The 20,138-nt window shown below is 46.0% G+C and overlaps 1 protein-coding gene across 1 annotated transcript in view; it reads right to left on the bottom strand.

The window, feature by feature from the left end:
- Positions 1 to 20,138, bottom strand: part of LOC149452040 (uncharacterized) — a 77,680-nt gene that overhangs the window by 8,203 nt on the left and 49,339 nt on the right. The window contains exons 5-7 of the mRNA XM_089689850.1: positions 10,213 to 10,323; positions 6,017 to 6,220; positions 2,190 to 2,303 (exon numbers count right to left, since the gene is read on the bottom strand). Of these exons, the coding sequence (XP_089545976.1) occupies positions 2,190 to 2,303; positions 6,017 to 6,220; positions 10,213 to 10,323 (429 nt within the window). The remainder of the gene's footprint in view (positions 1 to 2,189; positions 2,304 to 6,016; positions 6,221 to 10,212; positions 10,324 to 20,138) is intronic.

Below are 20,138 nucleotides of genomic sequence, written 5' to 3'. Positions count from 1 at the left end.
TGCGCAGTCATGCAATGCTGCACCAAAATTAAATTGACGTCCTTTTTTTCACACAAATTGAGCTTTCTTTCAGTGGTATTTGATCCCTTGTGCGTTTTTTTTTTTTGCCCTATAAAAGAAGACCGACAATTTTTGAGAAAAAAAACAATATTTTGGACTTTTTGCTATAAAACATGTCCAGTAATAAAATTTAAAAATCAAATTTCATCATAAATTTAGTCCAAAATGTATTCTGCGACATGTCTTTGCTAAGAAAAATCCCAACACGTGTAAATTACCGTATTTTCCGGCGTATAAGACGACTGGGCGTATAAGACGACCCCCTACTTTTCCTGTTAAAATGTAGTGTTTGGGCTATACTCGCCGTATAAGACTACCCCTCTTCCAATGCATACCAGTGGGAAGAATCGTGCCCTATCATTGGTGTCAGTGGGAGGAATAGTGTCCCATCATTGGTATTAGTGGGAGGAATAGTGCCCCATCATTGGTATTAGTGGGAGGAATAGTGCCCCATCATTGGTGTCAGAGCGACGAATCGTGCCCCATCAGTGGTGTCAGTGGGAGGAATAGCACCCCATCATTGGTGTCAGTGGGAGGAATAGCACCCCATCATTGGTGTCAGTGGGTGGAATTGTGCCCCATCATTGGTGTCAGTGGGAGGAATCGTGCCCCATCATTAGTATCAGTGGGGGGAATAGTGCCCCATCTTTGGTGTCAGTGGGAAAAATCGTGCCCCATCATTGGTGTCAGTGGGAGGAATAGTGTCCCAACATTGGTGTCAGTGGGAGGAATAGTGTCCCAACACTGGTGTCAGTGGGAGGAATAGTGTCCCAACATTGGTGGCAGTGGGAGGAATAGTGCCCCAACATTGCGCCTGTGTGCCTTTCCTGAGCTACAGTTCTGGCGGCCAATCACCGGTGAGGAGGCGGAGCCGAGCAACCGCGCGAACATCCAGTGGCTGAACCGAATGAAGGAGCAGCCGCGCTTCCTGGACCGGATCATCGCAGGACCGGAGCCAGGTAAGAGACAGCAGCCCCTGCCCACCCCTGTACTTAGTGTCCGCGCCGCCCCCCTAAAAAGTGTCAGCATGCCGTATACCGGCGTATAAGATGACCCCCGACTTTTGAGAAGATTTTCAAGGAGTAAAAATTTGTCTTATACGCCGGAAAATACGGTAATTGATTTACATGAAAGTTATAGCGCGCACAAATGGCAGTATAGATTGTGGATTTTTAATTTTTTTTTAAACATAATAGCGGTGATCAGCGACTTATGGTGGCAATCAGCAACTTATGGCAGGACTGCGGTGGACATTCTGACACTGGGGGGAAACTGACTTGGGGTCACTGACATCCCTAGTGACACCAATACAGTGATCAGTGCAAAAAAAAAAACACACTGACACTGTACTAATGGCACTGGGGAGGAAGGGGTTAACATTTGAAGGAAATCAAAGGGTTAACTGTGTGAGGGGAGTGTTTTACTAGGGGGCGGGGGTGTACTTCACTGTTACACACTGATCTGGAAGGCTGTGCCTAGCAATCCGAAATAGTGTGCTGAAAACTGACAGGGAGGAGAACTCCATTGAAAACAATGCAGCCTTCTTCCCCGTCAGTGTTTGCTGGCAATTGTCGGACTCCGGCAGATAATCACTGACCAGGACCCAGTGATTGACATCCGCGGCCCCGATCGGTGCCATGAGTAGGATGGTCGCGTGCACCCCCTACCCCAAAATGTAGGATCACGTTTATATACGTGATCCTGCACACAGGGGCCGCCTTGTAGCAGAATATGTCCCCTAGTGGTTAAAAATGCACTTACATTAACAAAGGAAACAATGCAATTTCTATTAACAGCAGGGCCACGGCTTCCGCTTCACTTCCAAGTACAGCTGTCAATCAAGTTACCCAGCAGAACGAGGCCTGGGTGTGCTGCCTGCTCGCAGTATATATGGTGGTAGTTGGAGCTGGGAGAATTTGGAGCACGTGTGGATAAAGTTGCAATCACTGGTGCAAATGCTTGTCTGAGCTAGGCGCAGGTAGTTCTTAAGGAAACTACTACCAGAACGGTGTCATTACAAGTATTTTGAATTCATGTGAATGTCCCCCACAAACTTATATGTCCTAACAGATGTATCATTTGTGCAGATTGTGCAGCTGTAAACATATATATTTAAAGAAAACACTTACACGGCTCATATATCATAATATCCTCTTCCATTCCATCTATTTCAGAGAGGAGCTCTTTTCTCTTGTCTTTATTGACGGTGTCAGGTAGTTTTTCCAGAGAGTTGGTATGGAAACCTGGGAATTACAGAAGGTTTCAAGAAAATTCACACTTTTGTAGAACCTTTGCACATCTATGTACACATCACATCTACAGTCTACAGTTCAAAATCTTTATAACTAAAGCCCAACTACAAGAAAAATGACATTTAAATAGTATGTAGCACCCTCCTAGATAGGTGCTAGGATACGAAGAGTACAGTTGGTTCCCCTGCTTGATAGGAGAACTGTTAGGGGAATTTACTTAGGCTTTCTGCTTAAGAGAGAGCTGCAATTGTTTAGTAATGCCTGCTCAGCGTGTTCAAGTGCTGCAAGTTCTGCCTCTGGCTTCCTCTGTATCCAAGCAATCTAGGAAGGTTCTGGATGTATAGGTGGAACTCATGCAGAACACAGCACAGACATTCTGACACTGGGGGGGAACTGACTTGGGGTCACTGACATCCCCAGTGACACCAATACAGTGTTCAGTGCAAAAAAAAAAAATGGCACTGGGGAGGAAGGGGTTCACATTAAAAGGCAATCAAAGGGTTAACTGTGTTTATTGAATTATCTGGGTTAGCAGAGTACATTGGTGTCAGCAGAGGGTGGACTCCATCAGGGGGTTCAGATTGCCAGGGATCCCAAACCTATTACTTAAGCAATGCTCATGGGGGTAGTGCTACAATCGAAATCAGGAACAGTCCCTTGAAATCAAGGACAGTTGGGAGCTATTAAGAAAAAATGAGGGGGGTGTATCAGCACAAACACTGCTGGAAGTCCTGGGTACTCTTAGTATGGGGTAATTGTGGTGGTTATGGCTGTTATATGAAGAGCGTGGGGATCCGTGTAGCACTGAGGGCAAGGCTTCCAAATAGACTGTAGCAGACTCTGTAGGTGAGAGAAGGAGAGAAGCACCTCTAAGTGCAATATTTCTGTTTATTTGTTGTGGGCTTTTGAATTTCCATATCAAAAACATGATTTTATCAAGGCATAATCCGATATAACAGCAAGTCAGCATAGCCGGGCGTTAAGGGTTAATTTGTCTTGGTTGGAAAGTCGAATGACCATCTAGCTAGAGAAATGTAAACGATGGGTGAAGGGATTTTTTTTTTCCTCCTAGAGACAATATACTATTTGAAGTTCTACAGGTGGTCAAACACCATTATTCAGACTTCGATAGCAGGTAAACATATACAAGGTCTGGACATGACAATAGAGGAACCAAACTGATTGTCTGAGAGCTTACCCAAACCTTGCAGAGTGTGATAAACCAACAGACCTCTCAAACTATCACAATATGCTATTGTCCACCAAGGGTGAAAGTATTAATAGTTGTTTACTGTGACTCCAATACAAGAGCCAGGCAAACAGAGAGTTTTTCCCTACCCATAGAAAATGTGGTTCTGAAACATAAGTTAAATTCAGGACATTTAAGGCTAAGAATTGAATATATCCATCCACAGAGGTATACCAAAAACATATTATAAATGAGATGTTATAAAGAATAGGTTTCACGCACCACCAAATATTCAGCAATGGGAATTATACAGTATATCACTAACTTGAGTATTGAGATGATGAAAAGTAAGATATATTGTAAGTTAGCCTCAGCTGTATGTCTTATCAGGAAACAGACAAGATGGTATTTCAAGAAGGAATAACTGAATATACATATATATTCCATGGTCCCTATTTAGAATATTATAGGTATGATCACTTATATATCTGGAAAAAGACGTATATTTAATTCCTGAAATTACCTTAAATTCCACCCGAGGTATGAGTCATCTCAAATACTCAAATTGTTCTATGGTACAAGACTGCCATCTGGCGGGCAGGTGAGAAATAGCTTATGTACACACATTTCTCAACTAGCCAATCAAGAAGCCTGGTGGGAAGGTATCTTAGAACAATGGATTAGTTGGTATAAAAGCCCTTGTACCTTTAAGAAAGAAAAACCTGATCAAAAGAAAACCCTGACTGAAGAAAGACCTCATTAGAAGAAATTCTGAAGACATCTGAAGAGACCTCTCTGCTGAATAACCCCTCTCCCATCCTTTCAAACTTCCAAAACTTTACTAAATTTCTAAATCTCTGTACTTCTAACTTCCTACATTCTCCCACACTATTGAACTCTATCTCACTTTCCCCTGTGGTCATCATTCTGAAGGCGTTCCATTGCCAGCTAAATCCACGGGAGAGTTTCATAGTCTGAATTCCGGGTGTGGTGAGACTGTTAATTTAATTTTGCATTGTCTATTTTCTCTGTTGTGTAGAGTCATAGAATTACCTTAGTGTATCACAACTATATTGGGTAGTTATATATATGTAGAGAGATCCTGTTTTACTGTTAAAATTGTTTGGTGCCATATTATAATTTTTTTTCATATTTCATAATTTATTAAATATTAATAATTAGAGTATATTTTATCAGAGAATATCTTCTTTCAATCCTATGGCCACGGTTTGTGAGAATATAACCTTTGAGATACTCGAAATTATTAATTATTAATAAATTTATTTAATAATCAGATCATTTAGAAATTGTGATATTGATTTCATTAGTTTGATACCTTATTATTGTGTATTACATTGGTAGGGTATATCTTTGATTATGTGTATCAATATTCATTTATCACCAGTCTTTTGCGTTTTGTGTTAATATATATATAATTTTTGTACATAAATAAATTTTTATATTTATCTATTATAAGGCAAATTTTGTGTGTATGGTACGAAATCATACTGGCTAAAAGAATTCAAGGTAAAATAATAAGTGGTGATCAAATTATCAAGGTGTCCAAATTATTGGTTTACTAAATATTTGCCGTATTTTAACGGCTGGAGGCACTATAAGATTTCATCTAAGGGAAAGGGACACGCCCTTTATAAGTAGAAGAAATCCTTACATAAACCACCACATATTAAAGTATATATGTAGGAAAACTCTCATAGATAAGGTAATTGTAAGCATGAAAACCGTGGTTAACAGTAAGGTGGTATCCAGGGTGAAGAGCCGTCATCTATTTGCAGTATGGAGAGGTCAGCTTGCTACTGGAGAAGCGTGGTGGCTGGAGGGGAACAGCGGTGAGGCCGGTTGGCGTGCACGTCCTCCCTCAGAGCCAGGTGGAACGTAGCGGCGGCGTGGCCGTGATGACGTCAGGTACCCAAGGTGCACTGTGACGCGTTTCGGAGCATGCGCTGGCCGTGGAAGGCGGAAGTGCGCTCCTTTTTCAAGCAGCTCTCCATACCGCAAATAGATGACGGCTCTTCACCCTGGATACCACCTTACTGTTAACCACGGTTTTTATGCTTACAATTACCTTATCTATGTGAGTGTTCCTACATATATACTTTAATAAAGAGACATATTACAGTTGGGAGCTATGCCTGAGGTTGTGTCCGTACCCATAACATAACATAGGCTGCCTGCACACAGCTCTAGCCACAAAAACAATTGATTCACACTGGACAGGCTACAGCGCCCATGTGAATGAACCCCAAGATCTCAGTTACACACAGAGCTTTTGTTTTTACTTCAATACAGTTTTATATTTTAGATTTAGCAGGAATTTCATAAGTTATGTTGTGTTTACTAATAATCATTTTAGTATATTTTTAGTAAAATTATGAGTTTGATATTTTTGAGGAGATGCCCCGTGATTTCTAACAGCAGCCCTGGGAGGTGAAAAGGTATTTTAATTTGCATTTTATAAATATATAGCGGAGTCGATAGAAGTCATCACACATACTGTGGTACGCTTCATGTTGTGCACTTTCAGCCCACAGGACTTCGTTCACCATGGAAAGGCCAATTGTGTTTGTATCCCAGACAAAATGACTTATGAGACCGAAATCTTTTAGCTCAGACAAGAATTTTCCAAAACTGAATTTTGTCAAACTCTTATTCATGGTTGGGGCTGAATTCCCTTCCGCCGGGATGATAACGTATCCACCTGGAAAGGAACACAATAACATACAGCACTAAGTAATGTTTAAAACAATATACACTGCTCAAAAAAATTAAAGGAACACTTTTTAATCAGAGTATAGCATCAAGTCAGTGACACTCCTGGGATATTGATCTGGTCAGTTAAGTAGCAGAGGGGGTTGTAAATCAGTTTCAGCTGCTTTGGTATTAATGACCCCCAAAACAGGAATGGTTTTAGAGGTGGAGGCCACTGACTTTTTTTCCCTACTCCTCTTTTCTGTTTTTCACTAGTTTTGCATTTGGCTAAGGTCAGTGTCACTACTGGAAGCATAAGGCGATACATGGACCTTACAGAGGTTGCACAGGCAGCCCAACTCCTCCAGGACAGCACATCAATACGGGCACTCTAGGAGAGCTGGACAAGGTTGTATAAAGTCCTTAACCCATCAGCAGGACCGGTATCTGCTTCTTTGTGCAAGGAGGAACAGGATGAGCACTGCCAGAACCCTAAAAAATGATCTCCAGCAGACCACTGGTGTGAATGTCTCTGACCAAACAATCAGAAACATACCATGAGGGTGGCCTGAGGGCCCGATGTCCTCTAGTGGGTCCTGTGCTCACTGCCTGGCACCATAGAGCTTGACTGGCATTTGCCACTCAATACCAGAATTGTCTAGTTTTTTTTGGTGGTATCTACTCGCCGCTGGGTATTTTACTTTTTGCCTTATAAACAACAAAAGAGCAAAACATTTGAAAAAAAAAAAGTTTCTTTGTTTCCATTATAAAATTTTGCAAACAGGTAATTTTTCTCCTTCACTGATGTGCGTTGATGAGGCTGCACGGATAGGCAGCACTGATGGGCACAGATAGGTAGCACGGATAGACATCACTGATGAGCTGGCACTGATAGTGGGCACTGATAGTCGGCACCTTCTGGCGGCATTGCTGGGTGGCACTGACTGGCGGCACTGCTGGGCACTGACTGGTGGCACTGCTGGGCACAGGTGGGTGGCACTGCTGGGCACAAGAGGGCGGCACTGGTGGGTGGCACTGCTGGTCACTGATCATCAGGGCACTGATCATCAGTGCCCTAATGATCGGTGCCGATCCCTGCTCTGACAACTGCTGGTTCTCAACAGTACTTTCCCCACGCTTTGACAGCGTGAGGAAAGTGCAGCCGAGAACCGACAATTGCATTTCCCGGTGATCAGCGTGTCATTGGACACGGCTGATCATGTGGTAAAAGGCCGCTGTGATTGGATTTTTACCAGATCACATGATCAGCTGTGTCCATAGGACACAGCAATCACAGAGATTGCCGGGTGCGCGCCCTCGGGGGCATGAAGGAGAGCGCGTTCTTGGAGGATGTCATATGACACCCTCCCAGAATTGGCCGGCCACAGTGCAGCCGTCATTTGGCTATCTGCGGTCGGCCACTAGTTAATATAAGACAACACTAACCATTTCACTGTGCATGCAGGTGTGAGCAGTAAGAAAGTAACAAACAAAACTGAAGAACATGAACAAAGTAGGACTCTAATTTCTTAATTTTTTTTAAAAATGTGTTGTCTATCATTTTAGAAGGATAAAAATCCTAGATTGTGTGGCCATACTCACCTTCAATCAGGAGCTGTCTCCAGCACTACTTTTCCTTTGCCCATTACATGCCACCAGTCTTCCACATCGTTCAGTGCACTTCCTGTGAGCCCATTCGGTTATGAGAAGGAGGAGGGTGAAGGAAGTGATTTGCCCCAAGGACAATACAACATATATTGGGTTGGTGGCCTTGTGTGGAGAGACTCCCTTATTCAGACCTCAATCAGAGCTGGACCCAGAGATCCTGACAGCTTCTGGACGTAATAAAACTATCTGTTCCCTGTGTTTTTCCTGTGATCTTAGTACCTGGCAGATGCATTAAGGGCCCTTTCACTCTGATCAGTTTTTGAAGCACTTTTGGGGTTTAAAAAGCAAAAGAAAAATGTATCCCTTTAAATCCTGTAGATCTCTTAAACAAGAGGCGCACTGCCCTTTGAATAGGCCTGCATGCTGCATCTTTGGTGCGGTATTTCAAAAGCACTTTGCATTATAAGTCAATGTGAAGGCATCAAAAGTGATTCAAAAACTGATTATTGTAAAAGGGTTCTAACTTCCTTTTCTGACTCAGATGTTTTGGAGAGAGATGCAAAGTAAGCAGTGATGTTATATCTCATTTGTTACAATAAAAGGAAAGCTGCATCATAATGACTAATTGTGGTAATGGCAGGGTTGGTAATAAGGGGTACAGCTGGCCCAGCTGTATTGGGCCCAGGACCATCAGTTCAACAGGGTGGTCCGGGCGCTTGATGAGCAGGAGGGCTGGCTGTACTGCCTTACTGCTAAAACCAATCCCACTGTGGCTCCCCCTGCAGCACAATCAGCTTCTCCTCTTCTCCCCCCATCAGCTTTCAGATGGTCCAGGGAGCCACAGGGGATCAGTTCTTGGAGCCAGAGGGGCAGCTACATACCCTAAGCAACCGTTCTTCGTATCCTACCTGATTTCAGAGGTGAGTGAACTGGGGCAGGGATGGCTGAGACAGATTTTACCTAGTGCCACCATCCCTCCCCCTCCTGAATCATTGAGCCTTGTGATCCTGTACACCTTGCATGCCAGTTCACTGCCCTCTGCCCGGACCTGTTATTCTACCAGCTACCCCCTTCCTGTACTCTGCCACTGTATGCCTGCTACCCTACCAACTACCCTTCCTGTAACCTGCCACTGTGTGCCTGCTACCCTACCAACAACCCTTCCCTGTAACCTGCCACTGTGTGCCTGCTACCCTACCAACTACCCTTCCCTGTAACCTGCCACTGTGTGCCTGCTACCCTACCAACTACCCTTCCCTGTAACCTGCCACTGTGTGCCTGCTACCCTACCAACTACCCTTTCCTTTACCACAGCATTGTGTGCCTGCTACCCTACCAACTACCCTTCCCTGTAACCTGCCACTGTGTGCCTGTTATCCTACCACCTACCCCTTACCTGTAATCTTCGCTCTTCAGTAAGTATTTGAACTTTAACCCCTTCATGTCACACTAGTGCACATAAAACTGAACAAGTCGTTGTGAGATGCTTGCAAAGCAGCACCAATCACTTGAATGGGTCGTGTTTGACCGGGGGTATAATATTTGCCACAGCCATGAAGCAAAGCAATCATGTCATGTGTACATCCCCAGTGAATGCCTCTGCAGCTAAAGGTGTAGTGGTTGTGGAGCAGTAAAAGTGCAGCTCAATTGTGAGGTTTTTCCACCCCACAACCTCACTTGTGAACAAGCCCTAAGTGCTCATTCACACAGGTACTCTGGCTGTGTGAATGAGTGGTTTGTCTATGCAGCTGAAGATGCCTGTTACTCTATGGGCATGCACACAGCCACAGGTCCTACGTTTAATAGGTATACAGGGGTGGGTGAGCGTCACCAAATGCACACTGTTCAAGGCTGTATACCTGCACCCACACGCCTGTCAGATTAGGAGCTGTGGCTGTGTTCATACATGTGCTGTGTCCCCATTGTGTAACATAGGCTGCCTGCACACAGCCCCTGCCCCATAAACTACTGACCCATACTGTACAGGCCACAGCACCTATGTGAATTATCCCCAACACCTCATTTACACTGAGCTTTATTTATTACCTCAATACAATGTTATCCTTTAGATTCAGCAGGATTTTTGTATTAGTTATATTGTATTTGTGTCCGCTAATAATGATTTTAGTGTATTTTTAGTGAAAATATTTGTTTTGATATTTTTGGGGGGATCCAGTCAGACAGGCTGTACAAGGTCCAGCTGCAGCCCTGGGGGTGAGATTGTATTTTATTTTGCATTTTATAAACAAATAGGCGAGTCAATAGAAGTCATCTTGTTTAACACACTTCATGTAGTGAACTTTTAGCCCCCAAGAATCTGTGTCTGCCATGAAAGGGCCATGAAAGGGCCAATTGTGTTTGTTTTTTTTTCGCCTCCCAGAGAAAATCACTTACCATGTTTTTTGAAACTGTGCAGATACTCCAATTTGTTACGCCTGAACATTTCTAACATTTCCTCCCAGGTTGGGTCTGGATCCTCTTCTTTCAGGTGGGGAATTGTATTGTCTGGAAAGGAACACAATAACACACAGCAGAAAGTGATGTTTAAAAACAATATTTAGTCACAAAGATGAACATATTATCATCCTAATATTGTTCTAATACTGAAGAAGGCCAATAAAATCTGCTCTGACTCAGCTTCCAATGTATGCTCACAGGGAGGAGGAGATCACTGGTCAATGGCAGCTATTTAAAATATTTTGTATATCCTCCTGCACTGCTATGCCTACTATGAATCAGGAACAGCTGCTAACATCCAATCCTCCCCTTAAGTGGACAGATAGATAAATTGGTATGATAATGATGTAGCGCTATGAATAAACTAATACCTTTTAGACACAATATATGATAGTAATACACAATTATAAACAGATGTATTCAGGTGGTAGGTGATTAGTGCAATGAATCAAAACAAAATATTCAAGTGATAATTCAAAATATTAATAAGTGGCACACAGTGATTCCCTGTACAGGGATATAAGTCACCATATATAGGTGATAAAATCGCAAATGTCCACAGCAACCAGTGATTTCACATGTGAGATAGCATCCACAATTCTTCAAAAACATGCTCCTGTGTTGTTGCAGGTGGTGAGAAATAATCCTAAACAGCAGGTGTGCCCGCTCACCTTCCCCCTGCGACCCGAAGGGGCCACAACGCCTTATGGATCACTCAGGATCCTGCATGCTCCTCTCCAGGGTACAAGAAGCTCCACAAATCTCAATAGCCTTTAGTCCACCTTCAGTAACTTGGTATACACCCTTGTAAACTCGTGATGTTTTGGGATCATACAACAAAAACACAAAGATCCTCCATAGTGCAAAACTGTATAACAGGTTTAATGTGGAAGAAAAACGCCAAAGTACAAACTCACATTTAGCAGGGAAGACAATTCACAGTTTGTGTCACCTCTCTAGGGTGTACTGAGAGCACTCTGGTGTACCAAGATGGCGCTTCCAATGTATTCTCACAGGGAGGAGAAGATCACTGGTCAATGGCAGCTATTTACTTACAGGAGCATTCACACTTGCAAATGAGCCCTGTCTGCAATCAGCTGCAAGAACCCCAGCGGGGAATAGCAGGGATGTGCAATTCCTATCGCCTGACCCCCGGAACATGTAGTTCTGGGCGCCGGGCAGGTAAGATTTTTTTGTCTTTAGCCATGATGCGGGCAAGCAGCAGGGCTCACCTGTCAGGTGGAAGCGCTGCCACCCGATTGCTTCCACACAGCCCACAGTGTCACCCTCCCTCCCCCCCCCCCCCCCAGCTATATGTCCCAGGCTTTGCTTGCCCATCTGTGGGCCCGGGACTGGCTCAATGTGTGCCGGCAGGATGTGGTATAGGGGAGGAAGGAGAGCAGACATATCTGCTGACATAGGGAGCTCTTTTTAAATAAAGTTAAGTAAAAAAAATTGTTGCCATTTCACGAGTGCACGCAGATTTAAGGTTTGACATAGACAGGCTCCAGTGATGGCTACGAGGATATAGGAGGATTTAGAGCACAGCGGCATACCTACTACAGATATGAACTGAGTCACACTTTGTTGGAGGAACCCAGGTTGCCCTTTCTTTAGCTGCTCTCCTCTACTGTCATCAGCACTACCACAGAAGGGTCTTATCGGGGAGTGTGTCCATCTGCACGGGACAGGGGGACTTTAGGGATTTTGTAAGGGGTGGAGGGTTAGCCCATGTTGACCTGGCATCGGGGAGGAAGGGGGTCTGTAGAGTTGCCCGGGGAGGGGAGGGGAAGGAGGGACATTGTTGGGGGGGGGGGGGGGGGGGTTGGTCGATGGTGGGGGGAGGAGATGGATGGGGTATGTGCATTGTTTTGCATATATATGATCTGTTTTATTGTTACTCCCATAATACATTTATGCTGCTTATTAGCCTTTGAGGTTCTATATCCTTTTGTGGGTTTTTTTGTTTAGAGTCTGAGGTGGCATACCAGGAAAGGATGGATAGCTCTCCAAGAAGAAACAAACCCTTCTGAGCACTTGTACATAGTTCTAGGAAGTTACCATCAGCTCAACAGTTCCTTGGGCATCCCATGTATCCCTCATGCAAAAAAAAAACCCAAGTTCAAAGTCTGTTTACTGTCTCTGGAGTGCAAGGCTAGAAGGAAATGCGTGTTGCCTGGCTGTGCAGGACTATAGGGGGACCCAAATCTTCAGCAACTCCTAAGGGGGTAGTGCTACACTACCAACTACCACCTCCTTGTAACCCTCTACTGTGTGCCTGCTATCCTGCCAACTACACCCCTCTGTACCCTGCCATTGTGTGCCTGTTATCTTACCAACTACTGTTCCCTAAACCTGCCACTTTGTGCCTGCTATCCTCCCAATTACCCATTCCCTTTATCCTTCCACTGTGTGCCTGATATCCTTCCAACTACCCTTTCCTGTAGCCTTCCATTGTGTGCCTGGTGTTCCCCCAACTACCCCTTACCATCCCCCTTTGCTCCTCAGAGAGTATTTGACAGGCAGAGAGGAGGCATTGTATTGCACTAGCGCGCTGCAACCATATGCAATGCATGCAGTTGTGGGGCACTTGCAAAGCAGCGCTATTCACTTGAATGGGTCGCATTCAACAAGGAGTATAATTACTGCCAAGGCCACGAAGCAAAGCATCACATTCGTGTCATGTGACCATCCCCAGTAGATGCCTCTGCAGCTAAAGGGAGTAGTGGTTGGGTGTGGGTAAATGTGCAGCTCAACTGTGAGGTTTTACCACCCCCAAACCTCATGTGTGAATAAGCTCTAAGAACTCCTAAGGTGGTCTGTCTGTGTAAATGAGTGGTTTGTTTATGTGGCTGCAGCTGCCTGCCTCTATGGGGACACCTGCTATTCACCAACAGTCACAGGTGTTAGTTAGACAGGTGTGCAGGTGTGGGTGAGGGGCCCCGAATGTACACTGTCTGTGTTTAGGGCCACACACTTGTACCCACACACCTGTCAGATTAGGACCTGAGGCATACCTCTCAACCTTTTGAGATGGGAATGAGGGACACCTATTAGCTGAAGTATGTAGGTATAGGATGCCCCCCCCCCCCCCGCACGCCCCCTTAACCCCTTCATGCCTAAGGGTAAAACAAATCTTAATGTCTAAGCAGAATTTTGCAACGTTGACATGTGATAGTAAAACCGTCCATATCATCACAACTACTTTGTACATCCAGGTGGATTATACCACGTTTTTTTCAGGACAAATTGGGCTTTCATTTGGTGGTAAATGGTAATGGGTATCTACTGATTTTTTTTTTGTATTATCAAAAAGGTCCAAACTGGCCCAAAATAGTACAAAAAAACTTTTTAATTTAGCTGTGTGTTTCTTGTTACTACCATAACCTACCAAAGAACAACCCAAAATAAATTCTCCAGCTCTTGACAATCGCAGCGATACCATATATGTGTATGTTGTTTGTACCTGTAGTATAGCCCAGAAACAATAGTGCGCTTTTTTTTTTTTTACCTAAAACACACTGATACCAATTTTTTTTTAATCCTGACCTTTGACCCTGATCTTGACTCAAACACTTACCCTGGCACTGAACTACATCAAACCTTGATCTAGGTATTTTTTCTGATTTTTTTATATTTATTTATTGTAACGGAACCAACCCAGTCTGCGCTTGGGTATTTCCGCTAGACTACTGCTTCCCCGTCCGAACACCGACCACAGACACTACATCAGACCATACAAGACTAGATGACACCCGTTTGTCTGCACATGGAACTCTTTATTTGAAACTCGAACTGGCTGACTTCACTTTAGCAGACAGTCCCATCAGGAGGGAGGGCTGCTAGAGACACCCCTCACCAAGCCAATACACAAATACATACATCCCATAATAGTTTGCTCCCAAGCAAGACACACAATAGAACAATGGGATGCAACCACATGGCAATGCATAATCAACAACCCCCCACCCCAATATTAGGACAGATCACCCTGTACCCCTAACAGGCACAGGGTGACTTACACATAATAGGGATATGGGGAGCTAAGACAGGGGTCTCTCCACCTCTCTAAAGTGAGCTGGGTTATATGGGCCTACCACCCAAAGTGACTCCTGTCACAAATCTCCCCTTTCGGCAGGAAACTAATGCAGGAGGAAACCCCAGACGGGTGGACTCCAAAGTTAGTATGTACTTCCAGTTCCCCAATGCCAGCACCCAAACAGTACCCCAAACAAATTATCCCAAACATAGCATTACTCACCCAGAGAACCTCTGCCTCTCTTGTAGAACATACCCGCCGCTGGGGAGAAGAACGGATCGGTCCTTCTCCCTGAAGTCCTCTCAGTCGCTGGAGAGAAGACAGGGTGGCTGGGCTGACTCATACTGTTTGGGATCTGGGCCGACTGCCCAGCATGCCTGGGGTATCCAGGTGGCGACTGTAGTCTCATCCACTTTGACTTGGACATCCCCCAGTGTTTACAAGTAAGGCTGACATCCTCCTGTCCCAATGACAGAAACTTTTATGGGGTTGTGTCAGTGGAGACCGAAGTCCCATCCACAGACATCAGCTCAAGCTGCAGTTGTGAGGTGCCGATTGCATCCTCTTCCTGTAGCTCCTGCAGTGCTGACTGTTGTGGGTAGAGGTCAACAATGCCATGCCCTGATGCCGGCTCTTCTGCTGGAGGCGTGCCGGCTGGTTCATCCTCAGCAGAAATGTCAATCAAATCCCCAGTCTCTGGAACTGGTGTCTGGGAATCGGGGTTCCCCATCCCCTGTCTGTGGAACCCAGAAGATGTTGCCAGTACTTGCAGAATTGAGTGATAATGATTCGTGGGGGAAATTCATCATCAGACACTGAAAAGGATTTTGTGACTAAGATCAGTGATGTGCGAACTTGGCGCTCTATTTCAAATTTCATGGTTTTTGGTTTGATTACATTATTGAATTAAATGTATTATTATTTTTTATGATTATTTATTATATTATAATTTATTATTTCGTGTTTCAAATTTTATCCTACCCGGGATGTTTACTAGACTCTTGTTCGGACAGATTTCAGTGAGTTATTCCTAAGAATTACAGGAATACAATAAAAATGACATATTTCCATGCAAAAAAATGTACTACTTTGAGCACAGAAATACTGACATAATAATACCCCTAGGGAGGTTAATGACCGGGCCTCTTTTTGCTACTCGGCGCTGCACTAAATCAACTGATAATTGCGCGGTCATGCAATGCTGTACCCAAACGAAATTTACGTCCTTGATTCACACAAATAGAGCTTTCTTTCACTGGTATTTGATCTCCTGTGCGCTTTTTATTTTTCACGCTTTAAAACAGAAAAAAAAAAGACCAAAAATTCTAAAGAAAAACTATATTTTTTACTTTCGGCTTAAAAAAAAATATATAGTAAACTCAAAGTTAGTTATAAATTTAGGCCAAAATGTATTCTGCTCCATGTTTTTGGTAAAAAAAATCCCAATAAGTATATATTGATTGCTTTGTGTGAAAGTTCTAGTATCTACAAACTATGGTATAGATCATGGCCGGATCTAGGGGGGTGCTGGGGTGGGCTTTGCCCCCCATATTTCAGTGATGCACCCCCCCAGGACCAGTGACATATCATTGTGTGTGGGGTGCACTGTGCCCTCTCGCACATAGAGAAATCCATAGCTTGTCAGCAGTGCAGCAGCATCTCCCTGTCACGGGCGGAGTTTCAGGCTGGGAGGGGGAGGGGGGTGCACTGCCGATCCTGTTACTCAATGTATCACTCTCACCAGTTCTGTCAGCGAGATAGAGAGACACAGGATCAGCAGTGCTCAGTACAGTGTGCTGGATGCAGGGAATGGAGCAGGCTGAATCTGCCCCACCCCCATCCTATCCCTGCTGAATCTGCCCTACCCCTCATCCTATCCCTGCTGTGTCTGCCCCGCCCCCATCCCTGCTGTGTCTGCCCCGCCCCCATCCCATCCCATCCCTGCTGAATCTACCCCGCCCACCATCCCATCCCTGCTCTGTCTGCCCCACCCCCATCCCTGCTGTGTCTGCCCCGCCCCCCATCCCATCCCTGCTGAATCTACCCCGCCCCCCATCCCATCACTGCTGTGTCTGCCCCGCCCCATCCCATCCCTGCTGTGTCTGCCCCGCCCCATCCCATCCCTGCTGTGTCTGCCCCGCCCCCCATCCCATCCCTGCTGTGTCTGCCCCACCCCCATCCCATCCCTGCTGTGTCTGCCCTGCCTATACTCAACTCCCCCCCCCCCCACACACACTGACAGGGCTTGCTGTGTATGTGCAGACTCCAAGTTGGATTACATACAGAGTGCAGGAAGTACTTTAGATCCTGGCTGCCTGAGGGAGTAGTTGGTAAGTGCAGACATACTGCCCCGCCCCCCCCCCTTGACATTTGTTACCATTTTCAGATGTCCCTCCCTCTACTCTTCTGATTAAAAAAGACTTGCTCCTCTGAAAATCAATCCACTCACAGATTACTCTTCAGAGGCATTTAACATCTGTTTGAACCCCCTAAATGCTGCACCACCCCACCACATGAATTGCATGCAATTGCGAGAAGGTTGTAGCGCAGAGCACCACGGCTGCAGCATCCGTCCGCTCCCAGCTGCAGCATCCATCCCCTCCCAGCTGCAGCATCCTTCCCCTCCCAGCTGCAGCATCCTTCCCCTCCCAGCTGCAGCATCCGTCCCCTCCCAGCTGCAGAATCCGTCCCCTCCCAGCTGCAGAATCCGTCCCCTCCCAGCTGCAGCATCCGTCCGCTCCCAGCTGCAGCATCCGTCCCCTCCCAGCTGCAGAATCCGTCCACTCCCAGCTGCTAGCTTGTCAGCCAAGCGTCCATTCACACCAAACACTGCATTACAACACAGCAGCTTTGCACTGCACTGGGTTAAAAAAAACTACTGCATACACAACACTGAATTAGACATGGAATAGCCGCCCAACACAGTCCCACTGCATCTGGTGTGAATATACCCTAAAGGGGGAGCAGTAAAACCATGGCTCAATCACATGCTTTTACCGACCCAACCACACATGTGAAAGAGTCCAGAATGGGGATAAAAGCAAAACTGTGGAGTCCTATGAAAGGAGTGACCACTGCATAGATACCACCGGAAATGATCTCTGTACATCCCTCTGTGCTCATTCTCTCTCCCCCACCTTTCTCTTCCCCCCTCTTTCATTTTTTCCCCATTGTCCATTCCTCCCCTTGCTCTGCCACCCTCTTTCCCTCCTCCCTCTAACCCCCTCTCTCTCCCCCCTCTTTTTTCCCCTCCATGTCACCCCCTGCCTCATCTCACTCTTACCTCCCCCCCCTCTTTCCCTTCACCCATTTCTCCATATTTCTCCTCTCTCTCCCTCCACCCCCTCTCACTCCCCACCCCCCCTTTCTCTTTGCTCCCCTTTCTCGCAGAAGTTGGTCTAAGGATTGACTTTTGTTGAATGAGAGTGTTGGAAAACTTTTCTTGATCATCTGCTGCAGCCACTGATCAGTGTATTGTGACAGCAGAGCTCACAGGATACAATAGCACAGTGAGGAAGATTCCTCCATCCAAGTGAATCCATCCGTCCGGCTAATAGAAAAAAAAAAAAGAAGAAGACTCTATTGCCATCTTTACTTCTATTCTTGCCCTCTATATACCATATTTTTCGCTCCATAAGACTCACATTTCCCCCCCCCCAAAAATAAATGGAGGAAATTGTGTGTGTCTTATGGATCAAATATGGAGCAGCCGACCCGGTAATCCGTCCGCTCCCAGCTGCAGCATCCGTCCACTCCCAGCTGCAGAATCCGTCCGCTCCCAGCTGCAACATCCGTCCCCTCCCAGCTGCAGCATCCGCCCGCTCCCAGCTGCAGCATCCGTCCGCTCCCAGCTGCAGCATCCGTCCCCTCCCCGGCTGCAGCATCCGTCCCCTCCCAGCTGCAGCATCTGCCCGCTCCCAGCTGCAACATCCATCCCCTCCCAGCTGCAGCATCCGTCCCCTCCCAGCTGCAGCATCTGCCCACTCCCAGCTGCAGCATCCGTCCGCTCCCAGCTGCTTGTCAGCCAACAAAACACTGAATTAGACATTACAGAGACAAGGTATTTTGGCTTTTCATGTGGTGGGACTGAGCTGGAATAGCCGCCCAACGCAGTCCCACTGCATCTGGTGTGAATATACCCTAAAGGGGGAGCAGTAAAACCATGGCTCAACCACATGCTTTTACCGACCCAACCACACATGTGAAAGAGTCCAGAATGGGGAAAAAAGCAAAACTGTGGAGTCCTATGAAAGGAGTGACCACTGCATAGATACCACTGGAAATGATCTCTGTACATGCCTCTGTGCTCATTCTCTCTCCCCCCCACCTTTCTCTTCCCCCCTCTTTCATTTTTCCCCATTGTCCATTCCTCCCCTTGCTCTGCCACCCTCTTTCCCTCCTCCCTCTAACCCCCTCTCTCTCCTTCCCCCTCTCTGCCCCCTCTTTTTTCCCCTCCATGTCACCCCCTGCCTCATCTCACTCTTACCTCCCCTCCCTCTTTCCCTTCACCCATTTCTCCATATTGCCATCTTGACTCCTACTCTTGCCCTCTATATACCATATTTTTCGCTCCATAAGACTCACATTCCCCCCCCCCCCCAAAAAAAATGGAGGAAATTGTGTGTGTGTCTTATGGAGCAAATATGGAGCAGCCGGCCTGGTATTCCCCCCGCTTGGCTCTATTGTGCAGAAGAACCCGTTCCTGGGTCCTGCCTGTTCCTCGGTCCAGCGGTGTCCTGCTTTCACCAGTCGTCGTCTCTCCCTGGTGCCGGCATCTTCAGTGTGGGCACCCGGCTGTGACAGCTTGCGGCTTCACAGCCGAGTGCCCACTGCGCATGTTCGAATGGTCCGGCAGTCTTCTGGGACCTGTCGCGTGTCCCAGAAGACTACGGGCAGGGAGGGGGGGGTGGGGAGGACAACTCCACGGAAGTGGGAGTGGGTATCAAATTCGGTACCTGCCTCTCCCCGCTCCCCAAAGGTCTGCAGGCTCTTGTCATCCCCTGTACTGCGTCCGCAGGCTCTGGTCATCCCATGTACTGCGTCCGCAGGCTCTGGTCATCCCCTGTACTGCGTCCGCATGCTCTGGTCATCCCCTGTACTGCGTCCGCAGGCTCTGGTCATCCCCTGTACTGCGTCCGCAGGCTCTGGTCATCTCCTGTACTGTGTCTGCAGGCTCTGGTCATCTCCTGTATTATGTCTGCAGTCCTGCAGAATATTTTTTTTCTTGTTCTCCTCTAAAATCTAGGTGCGTCTTATGGAGTGAAAAATATGGTATATATTGTACATGACATAGGCCTGACCAAGGTGTTCATTATCTCAACAGTTGCTGGCTTTAATGAAGTTATTGAAGATAGACTCAGTGAAACAAAATTATAAATTTTTGTGTGCAGAAAAGCAATGTAAAGAAAGGTTCGGAAAGTAGACACCCTAAGCTATCTGCTGAGAGGCATATTGAGTCCATGGAAGATTTATTTTTTGTCCACAAGTTTCTGGAAAATGACAAACTTTTTTTTTTTTACACAAAGCTGTCATTTAAAGGATTTATTTCTCGCACAAGCCATGGGTATATGTGGAATTACACCCCAATATACATTCTGCTACTTCTATCGAGTAGTATGGGGATACCACATGTGTGAGACGTTTTGGGAGCCTAGCCACATACAGGAGCCTGAAATCCAATGACCACTTTGAAACCCGGAAGGTGTGTAACTTCCTCACTTCACTTTATCCCTACCTATCACAGTTTTAGAGGCCCTGAAATGTCAGAATAGCACCCCCCCCCCCCCCCCACCAAATGGTCTACTTTTGGAAAGCAGACAACCCA

The sequence above is a fragment of the Staurois parvus genome, unplaced genomic scaffold, assembly GCF_062004578.1.
Source record: "Staurois parvus isolate SC_StPar_1 unplaced genomic scaffold, SC_StPar_1.0 ptg000500l, whole genome shotgun sequence".
Taxonomy (NCBI): domain Eukaryota; kingdom Metazoa; phylum Chordata; class Amphibia; order Anura; family Ranidae; genus Staurois; species Staurois parvus.
The sequence above is the reverse complement of the archived record's forward strand: the minus strand, read 5'-3'. Positions and strand labels throughout refer to the sequence as shown.